The 15786-nt window shown below is 55.6% G+C and overlaps 1 protein-coding gene across 2 annotated transcripts; it reads left to right on the top strand.

The window, feature by feature from the left end:
• Positions 1-13404: 13404 nt before the first annotated feature.
• AMER2 (APC membrane recruitment protein 2) lies at positions 13405-15321 on the top strand (the record flags this gene model as incomplete). Of its 2 annotated transcripts, XM_081214898.1 has the most annotated exons (2): positions 13405-14125; positions 14444-15321. In XM_081214898.1, the coding sequence occupies 2 exons, from the start codon at positions 13405-13407 to the stop codon at positions 15319-15321; spliced, it is 1599 nt and encodes a 532-aa protein (XP_081071024.1). The 2 variants fall into 2 exon arrangements, with proteins under 2 accessions (XP_081071024.1, XP_081071023.1); XM_081214897.1 differs by having other exon boundaries at positions 13405-15321.
• Between the last annotated feature and the right edge of the window lie 465 nt (positions 15322-15786).

The raw sequence follows: 15786 nt of genomic DNA, 5'->3' as shown, positions 1-15786 counted from the left end.
GCTGGTACCCAGTTCACACCTGGAGTGTGTTTACCTGCGAAAAACCGGAAAGGAGGTGGAGACCCCTGCCCGTCGGGGTCCTGCCCTGGTCCGCGACCTACCAGAGGGTCCTCTCTCCAAGCCCCTCCCTCTTACCCTTTTGTATTCCTTCCACCCTGACTCTTAGATCCTCCTGCCCCTGGGCTGCCTCTGTCTCCCCCTGGGGGCGGGAGCCACATGTCTAAGTGGGGCCCCTTTCTTTCGGAGTATTTCCCTGGGTTTCCGCAAGGACAGGGGATTCTTGCCTGGCTTCCTTGGGCCTTGGTCCTGCCTGAGGGCGAGCGGCAGTTGGCAGGAGACATGGTGGGAATGCTGGTGTGGAGCGGGGGCCCTGGCGGATTCGCACGGGTGAACGGGCAGTGCCATCCACCCTGAGTAACAGAACAGCATCTCTTTCCCGGGTGCAGGAAGAATCGCTTCTGGGCTGCCCAGAGAACCAGCCTCTCGTAATGATTTAAAGAAATAAAAGAAGAGCGCACACCACCTACGAGAAATGTCGTGCACATTCTGAACGAGGAAAAGCATTTTCTTTCCCCTCGCGCTTCCTGTCGGAGGTCGGAAGGGCGGAGAGAAGCTTACTCAGGAATCACCACCTACGAGCCGTGTCTGGCCTCAGACGAGCTGTGAACAGATGCCTCCGAGACGTCCAGGACAGTAAGATGTGTGTGTGCTTCCACGGTACGCCCTGCAAAAATTCAGGGAAACCGCTTCGGACTGAGATCGTAGCGGTCCTTCCGTATCCTCGTGGATGCTTGTGTTTCCTCTGGAAACACGCCTGCCAGCTGCGCAAGGCTGTGTCTGCCTCCCGGCCTTGGCTGTCGATTAATCGGAAGCTACACGTTTGCCAGAGGTAATAAGCCCAGAGCCGCTCTGGTGAATGCCCTGGCTTTGCTGCTCCGAGGAATGAAGGGAACGCGTGGGCGTGAGAACCTCATTGGGCGGCTCCAGCGCTAGGGAGAAAGGATGCTCTGTGCGCCTGGGAACCAGCAGGTGCGCCTTCGGGGCTGCGGGGACTTGGGGCCACCAGTCCGGCAGGAGCCACATCCTCGAGGCATCAGATGGCCCGGGGGCAGTCTGGCAACAGGATGAGGAGGAGTCATAAAAATAGATCTGCCTTTAAAAACATCGGGACCCTCAAGCTTTCACATGAGGTCACGTGAGGTCGGTGGTTATCAGTGAGTGGGCGGGAGCATCAGCCTGTCTGCGCCCTGGGTGGGAAGGAACTGCATTTTCCTGCCCCTCACTGGCTTTTCCTGACTTTTTGACTTTTTAATTTTTCCAAATGGTAATACCATTCTCTCAGGTACTTGCAAATATTTTCATTACCTCTGAAAACTTGGAAAATAAAGCCGTGGACATACAGGAGAATAGAAATCACCCAGAGTCCAGTGACCAGAGATGGCCACCGCTGCTGTCTGACTAAAGTCCCTCCTGGATGCACGTCGTTTTGCATAGTTGAGACTACCCTGGGCATGATGTTAAGATGGTATCTTGCTTTTTTCCTGCTGAGCTCATGTTATCATAAGCATTTTCCCATGTCACGAGAAATTCCTCATACAATAATGTAAGGGGGGGATGTATATTATTAGCAACTGATACAAGAATTCCTTTTAGGGAAAAATTTGCCCCCTTTTTTGAGGAAAAAGCTCTGGAGAAGCGTGGAGACAGATTTGTCCATTTCCCCAGGGAATGGAGAGTGGGCTGGCACCCAGCAGCCTCATCTAAGCCCCTCTGCACATCCCATAATGACACTAAAGTCACCCAAACCATGAAATGCTTGGGGGCCGTGGAAGCTGAGTTCGGGCAGCCCTGGACAAGGGGCTTAGACAGAAAAAATGCATTTGGGAGGAAGGAAGTTCTTGATCATCCACACAGTGAGTGGGAAAGCATTGCATTTTCATAACGTGTGGAGAGGAGAATCAGGGCACGTCAATCCCTGATTATCTGAGACAGCAAGGGACACCCTCTTAGGTCCCTAAGCTGGGATCAGGTTTGCATCCACCATGGTCTTTTGCTGGTTGCCTAGTATTCCATTCAACGGTGGTATCATTTAAATAGCAGTTTGAACAACTTTGTGTTTGGATGATTTCCTCGGACTTTGAAAGCACTAGGGCAAATGGTACAAGCGTTTTAAAGAAATCTGTTGCATTGTCACTTGACTGTTCTCAAGAATGTCCGTGAATGTATAGGCCTGCAGGCAGCGGTGCAGGAGCCGTCTCTCTGCATCTCCGCCAGCACTTAGCTGCTATTTCGGATTTACTCCATATGTCTCCAAGAAGCTTTTTCTCTGCCCAAGGAGAAGTAATTTGTCTTATAAACCCTGTAATGGCTCACTTCCAGCCTTGTAAAGGTGGCGATTATATTCTTTTTTATCTTATTGTTATTAGCATGAGCCCTTGAACTAGACTGTAAGCAGCTTGAAGGGAGCGTCTGCGCCTTTCTCATGCTTGACGTGCAATAAACGTTGAGGGGAGCAGAGACCCACGTTTCTTGGAAAGAGCTGGCAGCGCTTGCTGCTCCAGCTTTACGTCTGCTGACCCAGATTCATAAGAGGATCAGACTGTAAGCAGCGTTGTGATTAATTCCATGAGCGCATCCCTGAGGTTCTCTCTGGGGGCTCTGGAGCCCAGGAGGAGTTCTGGAGGGCTGCAGGTGGGTGGACGGTGCAGTGGTGTCCAGACAGGGCAGCAGGTGGACGAGATGGGGGCAGGAGTCCACCGTCGGATGCTAAAGGGACGAGTGGGGCAGGGGGGGCATTGGCCATCACTGGGGGTCAACAGGGGCTCCGTGAGGAAGTCAAACTGACTGAATTCCTCGTTCTGCCAGGATCACAGGTGCGTCACACCTGGGGAAGGCACACAGCAGGAAGTTTCTGGAACTTGAGCAAAGTGCCGGCGGTGGTTCTTATGCAAAAACGGAAAGAGGTGGGTTGGATGCAAGGACAAGTTAGTGAAGCCAAAGCTGCCTAGCAACCGCCCCATCCTTTGCAAAGCTGCCGATCCATGTCTAGATTGTAATGTGGAAATAGGCTTTAGTGGTGGTTCTCAGAGCTTCGTTCTTGTCTCCAAACAGGCCAATGGTTTTATTGGTCATGTGGCAGAAGATGTAGAAGGAGGAGGTAAGTCGTGAGTCAGATGTAGGTTTGACTAAAAGCTGGAAAGGGCGTGAATACAGTGGCAGGCAAGATCAGGATCCAGAAAGGCTCAGTGGATCAGAGAGCCAGGCTGGATTTCGTAAGACGGAATTTAACGTGGCTCCCTGGAAACAACGGCACAAGTACAGTGTCGGGGACGGGGGACTTCAGGCGACAGAATTGCCATGTGAGGCTGTGTGGCAGTCAGCAGTTCCCATCTGATCCAGTATCCACAGCTACAAGACAGGAGATGATGGTCCTTCCGCCTAGGTGCAGCCTGGACCATGACGCTCAGTTCTGAGCACATCAGAGGAGAAGGACAGCGTGGGTCCCTATCTCATAAAGAACACTTGAAGGAACAAGAAGGCTAACTTCACAAACAGAAGACTCGGAGAGACATCGGAGGTAGAGCTTTGAGTATCCGGAGAGGTGTCATTTGGAGGGTGCATGGACTTCTCTTCTGGAGAGGTGGTGTGGTGGTGTGGTTTTGGTAGATGTTGTGTCCCCAGGTGGCCAAGACAATGTCTCTCATCGCACATGTTCTTCTGTGTTACGATCTCGCCATCCTTTGATAAATAAGTGGAGTTTGGTCATCCTGCGCTCGAGGCTGGGCCACCCTGAGACTTGTTTTGACCAATAGAATTTGGTGGATGTGTCAGGTAACTTCTGGGTCTTTGCAGGCTGAAACGCTTGCTTTTGGGGTCCAGTTGTCATGAAAAGAAGCACACACTGGTCATTTGGCAAGAGCCATGTGGAACGTCAGCTGTCCTTGTCACGTGCCAGATGTGTGAAGCCACCTGCACGTCCCAGTTCTAGCTGCCGTCACACCTCGGTCCTCGAGGGACCTCAGTTGGTGCCAGTGGGACTGAAGATCTGCCCAGCTGAGCCCTGCCGAGATATCTGACCCACAGGATTCCGAGCAAATCAAATGGTCCTTGTTTTAAGCCACTAACATCTTGGAGAGGAATGTTACTCAGCAAGAAATATACCGGACAGTGATTGAGAACGTAGGCCTGGAGCCAGCTGCATGGCCTCTTACTGGCTGTTTGATCTGGAGCAAATCACACTTAATTTCTTTGTCCCAGTTTCTTCTGTGAAACAGGGAGGGCCCACCTCGTGTGATGACTGTGGGGATTAAATAATTTAATGAATGAGAATCACTTGGAACAATCACTGTTCCATGAAACCTGGGGTAGAACGAGGAGGAAGGGATGGAAGCTGTGAAGGTACAAAATAATCCAACTCTGTTGAAAACGCCTCTAACGGAACCATCCAGATGCAGAGTGAGCTGCCTCGGGAGGTGGGGAGACCCCTCCCCTGGGAGCCTCCCAGTCACGCACAGGCAGCTGCTTGTCAGGTGAGGAGGTTGAGGTCCTCTGACCCGTCGCGCAGGGGCCGTGTCTCGCTGGAGGAGGTGCTCAGTGTGCTCCATGCGCTGCTCTTGAGTCGACAGAGATAAGAGCCCTCATCCCGCTCAGTCGTTACCATTTCGAGCTCACCCAACACATTTGATCTCCTGTAATGTCTTCCCATCAGCCATGCGTGTCCCTGGACCGGTCCTCCTGAGCTCAGCAGCACCACTCCTGTAAGATCAAGGCCTTGAAGAGCCACATGGCTTATTCATTACTGAAGGGGTTGTTTGCAGCTCCTTCCTGCCTGTGAAGTCACAGCTGGACCACGAGGCCCTCACCTCTGGGTTTCCTTGCCCAGACCTTGTCCAGACTGTCCCGACCTCCCCAAATGCAGGGCCGAAAAGGCACAAAGACAGGTTCACTTCTTTCCAGCTTCTGAGACAAAGAAATAGCCCAGGTAGCCCCTGAATCACGGAGGCCAAGAAAGGAGCTGCCCACACAGAAGTTCACAAAGAAAGGGAGGCCTGGGTGAGCTGGGGCCAGTGTGATGGGAAAAGGCAGGGAAAACTTCCTGTCCGTTCCGATCTGATAAAGTGTCCCAGCCCTGGTCCCAAGGGCCCCGAGAGATAACAACACCAAAGTCGCTTGCAATTCAGCTGAACACTTCTTACCAGGTCATTCTAGGGCAGGGCACAAGATAGGGAGATAGAAGCAGGGGGACGGGGCCCTGGGTGAGCCTGGGGCGGTTCACTCTCTCCACACGTGGGCCTCAAGGGCAGCAGTCCTGGCGCCCTGAACGAGGACAGAATGACCCAAGAGACAGGGACAGGTGGTCACTTTGCCACTCCATCTGAAGGCCCCTATGGGGTACTGTCAGAGTGCTCCCCATCTGTGCCACCTTGGGGGTTAATCCCTGCCTCGTCTGAGCTGTAATCATTGGCTAATCAGACAAGGCACTCCAAGAAGCCCAGGCCACGGTTTTTGCTTGCTGTAATGACTTTTCTTTCATTAGAGCAGAGAGTAGGTGACCTAGAAATCTCCTGTGTGAGCTTCTGTCTTCCGCTAAACAAAAGCAGACACTCCGAAGAAGCAGGCGTGTTTAGAATGCACAGCCCTCCCTCCCCGAGGGTGATTTTAGTCCTCCCTCCCTGAACAGACAGGAACGAGAGAGCCGCGAGGAGGAGATCACATGATCCTGCTCTTTGCTGCAAACTGGAAAAAAAAGAAAAAAGGGAGGGGGGAAGCCTCCTGGTATTAGCTTGGGCTAATGAGCTCACTGGTGTGTGTCTGGGAAACATCCCAGAATGAATTCATCTGCTGAGATGTCTGTCTTTTGAAAAAAAAGTACCCTTGTAGTGGTGGATGGCAAAGGAGACACAAATGGGAGCCACGTGAAGCCGGCTCAGGGGCTAAGCCCAAAGCAAGGAAGCCCAGGAGGTGGTCAGCATCTGGGCACAAGTTAAGCCTGCCGTTTGGGGATTAACCCATCGTGGAGGTAAACATAGGGTTTGGTTTTTTTTTTTCCAAAGGAGAAAAATATAACATGTAAGTTGCCATGTCCCCATCATACTGGCCCAGCACCTGGGATGGAACAAGGTCCTGTCAGTCTGACCAGGTGGTAGCGTTTCACATTGAACTAAGTGTCACAGTGACGCGTCTTCTGGTCAGCATCCAGGGCTGGCATCGTGCTTGCTTCATGCCAGCCCCCAGCACACGGTAGACGCTCCGTTAAATGCAAATGGACGCAGCTAAGGAGGCCCTTCCTAAGATACTGGAGGTGGCTGTAACCATGGTCAGGTGGTTAAGTCCGTCTCTTTCAAACATTTACTAGATGTAATCGCCTTAAACGAAAAATGTTCTCTTTGAAGGAGAAGGCTTCAGAGTACGAGAGAGCTGGACGTGGGTGATGGAGTTGGGGAGCCAGAGGTCTTGGGATCTAAGACGCCGGCTTGTGCAAGAGGAGGTGGGAAGGAAGGTGAACCCCAGGGGGGAACTCCCTTCCCCGCGTGGCTGCAGGGTGGGTGGATCTGTGGCAGCTGTCTGCTCGAATCTCTTCTCTCCTTCCCAAGTCGTAGGAATGCGGCCAGGCACGGATCCGACGGAATTTCCCACTCTCTCTGTCGCTAGATGCGGCCATATGACTAGTTGTCACCAACAGAACGTGAAAGGAGGTGAAATGCACCACATCTGAGCCAAAGCTTCTTCCAGGGTTTCTTCTCCTTTCCATCAGCTGGATGCAGATGGCAAGAGGACCCCAGGGAGACACGGGGACGTGACTCCTGGGACCCTGTGTGGTTGAGCACGTGGAGGAGACCCACTCCACTGACCTGGACACTCGCCCCGGACTGGGGGGTGAGCAAGAAACAGTCCTCCGCTGGGTTGAGTCATTATATTGGGGGATCTGTTTGTTTTAGAAGCCAGCACAATTCCAAGTGAACACCTTAGAATGACCGAGGGAAGTAACCCGGCAGCTCACGAGACTCAGAAGGGGGAGGTGGCGGCCCCAGAAAGCGAGGCCTCGGCCTCTGATTGAGGTGATGGAGCCACTTGCCTGCAGGGGAAGAACCACACTCCTCACTCTCGTCACCGCCTGCGTTGCCTGAAAGTCAGGGTCCACTTCTGGGAGGTGGGCCCTGGGGCGCCACGAGGACTGACACTACGTAGAAAACTGTCTGACCATTTGTGATGTACCACAGGAATTTGCTGCAGCTCAGAGAGACACAGAGGAGCTGGGGTCCCGGCCATCACGTGGGGGTGCATACGATTCGTTAGCTGTACGGGGGTGCGAGGGGAGGACAATACTGTCCCAGATGGTTAGTATCCGAGCTCCAGTGGTTCAAAGCAGGACAATACATATTCAGGGATTATGTTCAGACTTGTTGGAACACAGACTATGAGAGCGAGTGTGGTGGTGTGTTGTGTGTAGGGGGTTAGGGATGGGCCAGGGCCAGGAAATTAGACTGGCGTAGGTAGGCAGAGATGCAGGAGAGAAGAGAAGACTCACCTGCTGACGTCCAAAATAGACTTTGTAGCCGATGGCTAACACTGCCTCCAGGTCAGCCCCAAAGGAGTGGGGCTGGGACACCCCACGGGCTTAGGAAGGTGAGCGCCCTTGTGTGTGTCCTTGTGCCATTGCAGCAGCCGGTGGGGGGGGGGCTATGTCGTGGGGCGGGGCAGGGAAGCAGGGCAACTTTCTCGACTCTCTGAGTCTGAAGGGAAGGAGCTGAGAAAGGCAGCCAGCACCCCCTCAGGCGTCTGCGTGGTCGTGGTGAGGAGGTGCCCGGGCACAGCACCTCCCTGAGCCATGCAGGTGACTCCTGCGCACCGTCTGTCTGCTGAGAGGGCTGGACCAACCCTGTGTGTGCTGCTGCTGCCTGTGGAGGAGCTGATACAGGGTGGAGCTCCCTTGAGAGGACAGAGGCACACAGAGCGGCCGGTGCTTGGGCTTCTGTGGTTGTTTGCAGCCTCTCCGGCTCACGCTGGTGAGTGCCTGTGCCTGGCCTCCTGTTGACACCTGTGGGCCCACATCTTGGGCTCTGGTTCTGGTTACCATCCCTGCAAGGATGACGTGATTCCCGCGGCTGAGTCTGGCCTTCCCGAATGTGCGTTCATCCGCGACCGAGGCCTGGTGTCCGTCCACACGCCCTCTGCTACCTGACCTCATTCTGCCTGGTTTTGGCTTCCCTGCGGCCACCTTGGTGCCGACAGCTTGGAGAGACCCCGCCCTACTCTGCAATCTGGGATGGAATAGTTTTTTCTTTTTTTTTTTTAACATTTTATTTTATATTGGAGTATAGTTGATTAACAATGTTGTGTTAGTTTGGGGATGGAATATTTTCTGAGTAGCTCCACCCAGGTAGGTAGCAGACCAGGAGAAAAGGGAACCGTTGAGTTACGTTCCCTCTGGATAATCCCAAGAGACCCTAGGATCTCACAGATGGATGTTAGGACCTAGTCCTCGTGGCCACCCCCATTTTATTTATTTATTCATTCATTCATTCATTTATTTATTTATTGTCTGCATTGGGTCTTCGTTGCTGTGTGCGGGCTTTCTCTAGTTGCGGCGAGCCGGGGCTACTCTTGTTGTGGTGCACGGGCTTCTCATTGTGGTGGCTTCTCTTGTTGCGGAGCACGGGCTCTAGGCGCATGGGCTTCAGTAGTTGTGGCTCGTGGGCTCAGTAGTTTTGGCACACGGGCTTAGTTGCTCCGCAGCATGTGGGATCTTCCCGGACCAAGGCTCGAACCCGTGTCCCCTGCATTGGCAGGCGGATTCTTAACCACTGCGCCACCAGGGAAGCCCCCATTTTCTTTCTTGTTCACTCTGGCTGGCAGTGGTACTGTCCCCTCATTGCTGGCAACTCCAGAAGTGCCTCCCATGACCTTGAAATCTGCCAAGGGCCCCCACTTGCTGGAGCACCCATGCCCAGTTTGAGCCCACCAACGTGGATGTCTGTGTCAAGGGCGCTGGTGACTGCGCTGAAGAGTGGAGGGGAGGGGTGCCATCACCATGCTGACAAGGATGCTTGTTGCGGGTAGAATCGTGTCCCCACAAAGATCTGTTGAAGTCCTAACCCCTGGCACTGTGGATGCGACCTTATTTGGAAGCAGGGTCTTTGTAGGTGTGACTGAGGTGTAAGTTCAGCATTGTGTGGAGGTGAAGGCAGAGTTTAGGATGACGTGTCTAGAAGCCAAGGGACGCCAGGATTGCAGCCATCACCAGAAGCCACTGGAGAGGCATGGCCTCTGCCCAGATGCAGCGCTGCCAGCTGCTGTGTGGCCCCTGCGCCCGGATCCCCGGCATTGCAGAGAAGCGCACATTTTGCTCTGATTTGGTCTCCTGTTGCACACCCCCGTGTCCCAGAATCCAGGTGCAAACCCACGGGGCCCAGGCCGAGTGACATCTTCTGAGTGATGACCTGCTGAGCCCAGACCACCTCACGCACTGAGCTTCCGAGTCATTCCAGAACCCACGTGGGTTCTCGCTCCTCATGGGGTGAGCTCTCTCTCCTCAGCAGCCCCAGTTGTGCACCGGGTTAATGTGGGAAATTACGAGTCGTGCTGGGCTTTTTACACCTGCATGTGACTCGTTAGAAATGAGTTCCTTCTCTGAATACACATATACCCGGAACAGCTATTAACCCACAGTGAAAGCTGATGTTCGGGAAAGGCAGGAATCAAAATATGAAAAAGAAAACATGAGACCTTCAGTCTAGCTTGGGGTCTGCTGTGCTGAGGTCCCTCTAGTCCTTATCCTGCCGGCCCTGGTCCACAGCACCCCTTCCCCAGGAAGGAGGGCACGGTAACCCCTGGCCAGGCTCCCTGCAAGGGGCACCCACTCGGGTCTCTCCTGGCAACTGTGCACTTCATCTTGTGGTCTCAGCTTGTACGAGGCCCACAGCATCCCTCAGAGGGCAGGGCCAGGCCTGGGATTTGTGGACAGAGTAGAAGCTGGGTGAGGGTCAGGGCTCGCAAAGCTGGGGCTGTTCCTAACAGTCCCCATAACAAGGACTTTGGTTTGGAGCACAGTTGAGGTCTTCACTTACATCACGGGCTTCTGACGCTTGCCCTGGAGAATAATCGTGGGGGTGGGAGTGCAGATGGACAGGAGTGGGGAGCTGGCATTTCCAGTGGGGCTGGCTGGGGTCCAGAGCAGCCAAGTGGTCTGAGGATGGGAGGTGTTGGTCCCAAGTCGAGCGTCATTTTCAGACTTCATTGATTAAACATTATCCCTTTAAAGACCTGAAGCAAATTTAAAGTAGAGCCTGTGGTCTCCTTAATGGGGATGCTGTTGCAGGGGCAGCTCCTCTGGCAGCCACACCATGGCTTGGAGGGCAGCTTGGAACCCAGCCTTCTCCACGTTGTGTTCTGGGTGGTTCCCTTGAGATGGAAAATTCCCCTCAGGAATCTTAGGACAAAGGCAGGGGCCAGGCTGGTTGGAAGACACCTGAGAAAGCAATTGATGATGATGATGATGATGGTGGTGGTGGTGATGATGGTGGTGGTGGTGGTGGTGGTGGTGGTGGTGGTGGTGATGGTGATGGCGGGCTCGCAAGTGATTCCTCATGCATTTCTCCAGTTTTCTTGTTTTGATTATCCTCGTCCAATGACAAGCACTCCCTTGTGCAGAAAAGACAAGCGCGCACACGTCTGCAGCAAAGGCATGCGCTGTGTACATTTGTGATGCATCCCGCCATTTTGGAATAGCTTTACCCTGAAGCCCCAGAGATGCTTCCTCTATTCCCTTCTTCTCTAATTTTCTGTTCACTCTCTAAATTTGGGTGGGATGGGGCAGTGGCAGGCTGGAGGAGAACAAATGAAAGAAGAAAGCATAACCTAAACAGAGGTGCTTCTGGTAAAATGATCTTCATGGTCACAATCTGTCTTTCAGAGAAAAAGTCACCATTCTGTGCAGTCTTTGGGTCCCCACGCTTGACTGTGAAGAGCAGTGTAAGGTGTGAGAAGCCTTTGCAGGGATTCATGACAATGGCCTTGACTTCCGTCTGCCACCCAACAGCATGAATGGACCCTAACCATCACCCTCCCGAGTGGCCAGAGGGTCTCTCCATCTGTCTGGTCCTTTTGGTGACGTCCTTGTAAGCTGGCCTCCCTCTTTTCTCTGTTGGTCCCCGTAACCAGGCCCTTGGGCTGGAGGACATCTGCGGGTCCCCACTCACACCACAGCTTCTAAAGCTCACCTTCCCCGGGGCCCTCGGATGGTTCCTGCATGCGGGCTCCCTTCCACCTTAGGACCACCAGGGCACCTGCCCTAGGCTGAAGGCTGCTTTGTCCCTTTCTCTTTGCGTTAGGTTCTGTGTCCCAAAGGAATGGTGTCCATCCCAAAGTCCTGGCCAGACTCCTTCCTGGGGTCCCAAGGATTCTCACATAAATGAGACTCATTCAGTCCGTCCTGTGAGATCAGAGCTCTCCAGTGGAAAAGCATGTCCACCTTCTCCCAAATCTCAGGCTCAAGGATGGGGAAGGGAAGAGTTTCTATAGACCACTTCATTTCCTTCTGACCCCAGTCATCAACTCTTTCAGACCCTGCAAGAGTTTATGAAAGAGTTTATTTAACCTTCCACCCCAGGATTACTGCCGTTCTGTAGTAACCCACGTAGCCAAGCAATTGCATGGTGTGTGTAAAAGAATTGAGAGGTTTTCAACTGTCCCCCAGGAGGCTGTGAAGAAATAACAAATGGGTTTCTCCTCATAGGGCTTCATACCTGTTTTCTCCCTATGGCAGTGAGGACGCTGACTCATCAGGGCAAGTGGTCAGTTAGAATTGGGAGAAGTCTGTCTGGTCTCAGCTTTGCAGTCTGTCCTGGCAGAGATGCATGCAAATAGTGGGAGAGAGCTGGGAAGAAAACCCTTTCCTGAATCCAAACTCTGATTTCTCAGTTTTAAAAGAGTGTCTTTGATCGAAATCAACAGAAGAGGGCAACTATACAACTAATAACCCCAAGGCCTAAATTCACACCGTGTTCCATGCTACAGAAGCTGCAATGGTTGTTATGTTACTAGTAACACTCCAAGTTCAGTCCATGGGGATTGGGGCTTCTGAGGCTTCTGAGTAGTGCACAAAAAAACAAAGCTCAAGATGATTAGGGGAAAGATGGATATTTGTATATATGTAAATATCACATGTTATTAAGTAATATTTAATGAATAACAATAATACTGTGTAGTAACTACTATTATTACATATTTATTACATATTATTAAATAATATGAAACATAGATTATATGTAGGCACATGCTTCTCCAAATTTCTTCTTTTTTTGCTAATAAGCCCTCAGCCAGGATCATGAAATCCGTTGCCAAGTTTACCATATTAGCAGCCACTTTCAAAGTCAAAACATAGCAAAGATCCCCACATTGGGCTGTTCCCTGGGACAAGATTTCCTTTTTCCCAGACCAAGCAGCCAGACCAAGTAGCACTGAGGGACACTGCTAGGCTTTTCCTTGCCCCATAGGGGAGAGGACTGCAGGACAGTCCTGGGAGGTGGTCAATGGGGGTTGCAGCAGCAGGGGCAGGAGTAACGCATGTTTCCCGCTGGATGGAAAAGGAGAGGGTAGACCCTGGACTCCAAGGACCACCTGTGGAGTGGACCTCAAACCGGGTCCTCCTTCCTCAGCTCGGTCAGACTGGGTGGTGTCTTCTGTGACCTCAGCCCCAGTAGTTGGAGTCTGGGATAAAAGCCAAGGTTGTCCCAAAGGACCAGTCACCTTCCACCCCAGGGAACTTGCACTTTCATTGCAGAGTTGCTGATTGGTATCTGACGGATGGCCGATGCTTTTGTAGCAAGAATCTGAACCTCAGTGATCCGGGTTCCCCATCGACCCGGAGGCTGTGCTCAGCCCTGGACAAGACAGATGTAAACAGACATCCTCCGTGCCCGCCGGGCTTGGTACCCAAATGATAAAAACGGACATGCAGGGCGTGGGAAAGGCATGAGGAGTCATGAAGTCCGGGGTCGGTGGTTAGAGAAATCAGTGTTTTGTGTCGGGTTGGATTTCTTTGTCCAATCGGGGGCATTTTGCGATCCACGATTGGGCTTCTGAAAAGAGCGATCAGGAGGAGGAATCTGAAGGTGGGGGAGACTGGATGGAATTTGCATTGCAAGGTTACGGCTCTAATTTCTGCAATCAGCTCGAGGAGGCTCCGCCGCCCGCTCTCGCCGCAGAAGAGCTGCAGCACAAAGCCGAGCCGGACGCGAAGTGGGTTAGGGCGTTATATAAGCCCCGGCGGGAGGGGAGATGGTCTTTTCTGCGCGCTCCTCCCGCGGCGGCGGCGGCGGCGGCGGCGGCGCGGCTCCGGTTGATTTAGAGCGCGGCTGACAGCGGGCTGGCGCGGCCGCGCTGACGCCAGGCTGCTGCGTCGCCATGGAGACGGGCGGGCGCGGCGCGGCTGTCAGCGGCGGGCGCGCGGCCGCGGGGGGCCGCCGGAGGAAGGCGCGGGCCGCGGCCGGGACCCTCGCGGCAGACATGGACTTGCATTGTGATCGCGCCGCCGAGCCGCCGGCCGCCGAGCCGCCGTCGGGCAAGATTAACAGAGCCGCCTTCAAACTGTTCAAGAAGAGGAAGCCGGGCGGCGCGATGCCTAGCATCTTCGGGGTCAAAAACAAAGGGGACGGGAAGGGCGCGGGGCCCGCGGGGCTGGTGCGGAGCCGGACGCACGACGGGCTGGCCGAGGCTCTGGCTCTGGAGGGCGGCCGCCGCGAGGAGCCGCGCGCGGGCGGCGGGGACGGGGCGCGGCCGGGCCCCGCGGCCCCCCGGGCGGGCCCGGGCGGCGCGGGCCCCGCGGCCGGCGGCTCGGTGGCCAAGTCGCACAGCTTCTTCTCGCTTCTGCGGAAGAACGGGCGGCCCGAGAGCGGCGGGGCGGAGCAGGCCGACGCGGGCAAGGCCGGCGGCAGACAAAAGCGGGGGCTGCGGGGGCTCCTGGGCGGCGTGCGCTGGCGCAGGAAGGACCGGCGGCCCAAGGATGCGGCACCGGCCGGGCGCGCGGGGGCCCCGGGCAGCCTGGCGCGGCCGGGGTCGCTCACCGCCAGCCTGGAGTGCGTCAAGGAGGAGGCGCCCGCGGCCGCGCGCGAGCCGGAGGCAGCAGGTGAGCCCACGGCGGGGGAGCCGGAGCCGGCCTGCGCCCCGGGAGAGGGCGCCGCGGGACCCGGGCGCGCCGAGCGGCCCCGCGCGCCCCCAGAGCCCGACCCCGAGCTGCGCGCCGGGGAGGGCCGGCCGGCCGAGGACGCCGCGGGGCCCGAGGCCGTGCCGGCCGAGACTGCGCCCCGGCCCGACTCCGAAGGCGGCCGCGCGCCCGCCGCCCCCGACCCTTCTTCGGTCGATCCGCCCTCCGACCCATCGGCCGATCGTATTTGTCTGATGTTCTCTGACGTGACTTCACTGAAAAGCTTTGACTCTCTTACAGGCTGCGGAGATATTATCGCAGACCCCGAGGACGAGGCAGGGCCCAGCTGTGCCAGGCATGCCCCCGCGCCGGGCCAGCCGGGCCCCGCCCAAAAGCCCCCCGGCGTGGTGGCCTACCAGGGAGGAGGGGAGGAGATGGCGAGCCCGGCCGAGGCGGACGACTCGTACCTGCAGGAGTTCTGGGACATGCTCTCCCAGACCGAGGACCAGGGCCCGGGGCCCCAGCAGGGGGCGGCCCCGGCGGCGGCGGCGCCCGAAGCGCAGGTAGCCCCCGAGACCCCCAAGGACGCCAGGCGGGCCGAGGGGGCCAAGGACGCGTCCTCGGTCAAGCGCCGGAGGCTGCACCGGCTCCCCACGGAGCTCCAGCCGAAGGAGGAGCCCAAGCACCCGGACGAGGAGCCGCAGGAAGGCGTCCCCAACAGCGACGAGGGCTACTGGGACTCCCCCACCCCCGGGCCGCGGGAGGACGGCTCGGGCGGCGGCGTGAGGAAGGCGGGCCTCCCCCGGGACAGCGACAGCGGTGACGCGCTCTACGACCTCTACGCCGAGCCTGATGGAAGCCCCGCGGCCCTGCCCGCCGCCGCCGCCGAGGACACGTCTTGCCCGTCCCGGTTAAAGCCCGTGTCTCCGGTCACCGTCACCTGTGCCCTGCGAACGCCGGGGAGCTTGCCGAAGGACTCCAAGATCCCGATCAGCATCAAGCACCTCGCGAACATTCCACCCAGCCACGCGGTGGTGCACCAGCAACCAGCCAGGAGCGAGCTGCCCAGAACCAAAATCCCGGTGTCCAAGGTGCTGGTCCGCCGGGTCAGCAGCCGGGGCTTGGCCGGGACCACCCTCCGGGCCGCGGCGTGCCACGACAGTGCCAAAAAGTTGTGAGGTCTCCGAGGCCGAGGTGGAGGGGCCGCTTGTCGAGGAACACAACTTTCCCCGGAAACCACTGCGGCAAGTTTTGCACCCCTCAGAGAAAGGCCTTTCGGACCGTCCCTGCTCCGAGCCTGGACCAAGGAGGTCTTTGTGTCGCCAGCAGGGGCAGAATACACCAGGCAGGGGGATGCCACACGCGGGATTTCCCCTCCAGATAAGTCCCTGAGAATTCTTTTCAAGCACTTTTTTTTCTTTTTTACCTTTTTAAAAATCTTTTTTTTCTTTCTTTCATTTTTCTTTAATGCACTGAACGCTAGGAAGTCACCTTTACTTGCCTTTGCAGAAAGCAGAACTTAACCCAATCTAAGGAAGCGTCACGCCATGATATTTGGCTGTGCCGGTGTCCAGCTGGCCTGCAGGAACCATGGGGAGAATCAGAGGAGCCCTCCTCTTCCTGACACTTTCCTTCCTTCTTTT

This window comes from Mesoplodon bidens (assembly GCF_964165515.1).
Source record: "Mesoplodon bidens genome assembly, chromosome: 17".
Lineage (NCBI taxonomy): Eukaryota > Metazoa > Chordata > Mammalia > Artiodactyla > Ziphiidae > Mesoplodon > Mesoplodon bidens.
The sequence above is the reverse complement of the archived record's forward strand: the minus strand, read 5'-3'. Positions and strand labels throughout refer to the sequence as shown.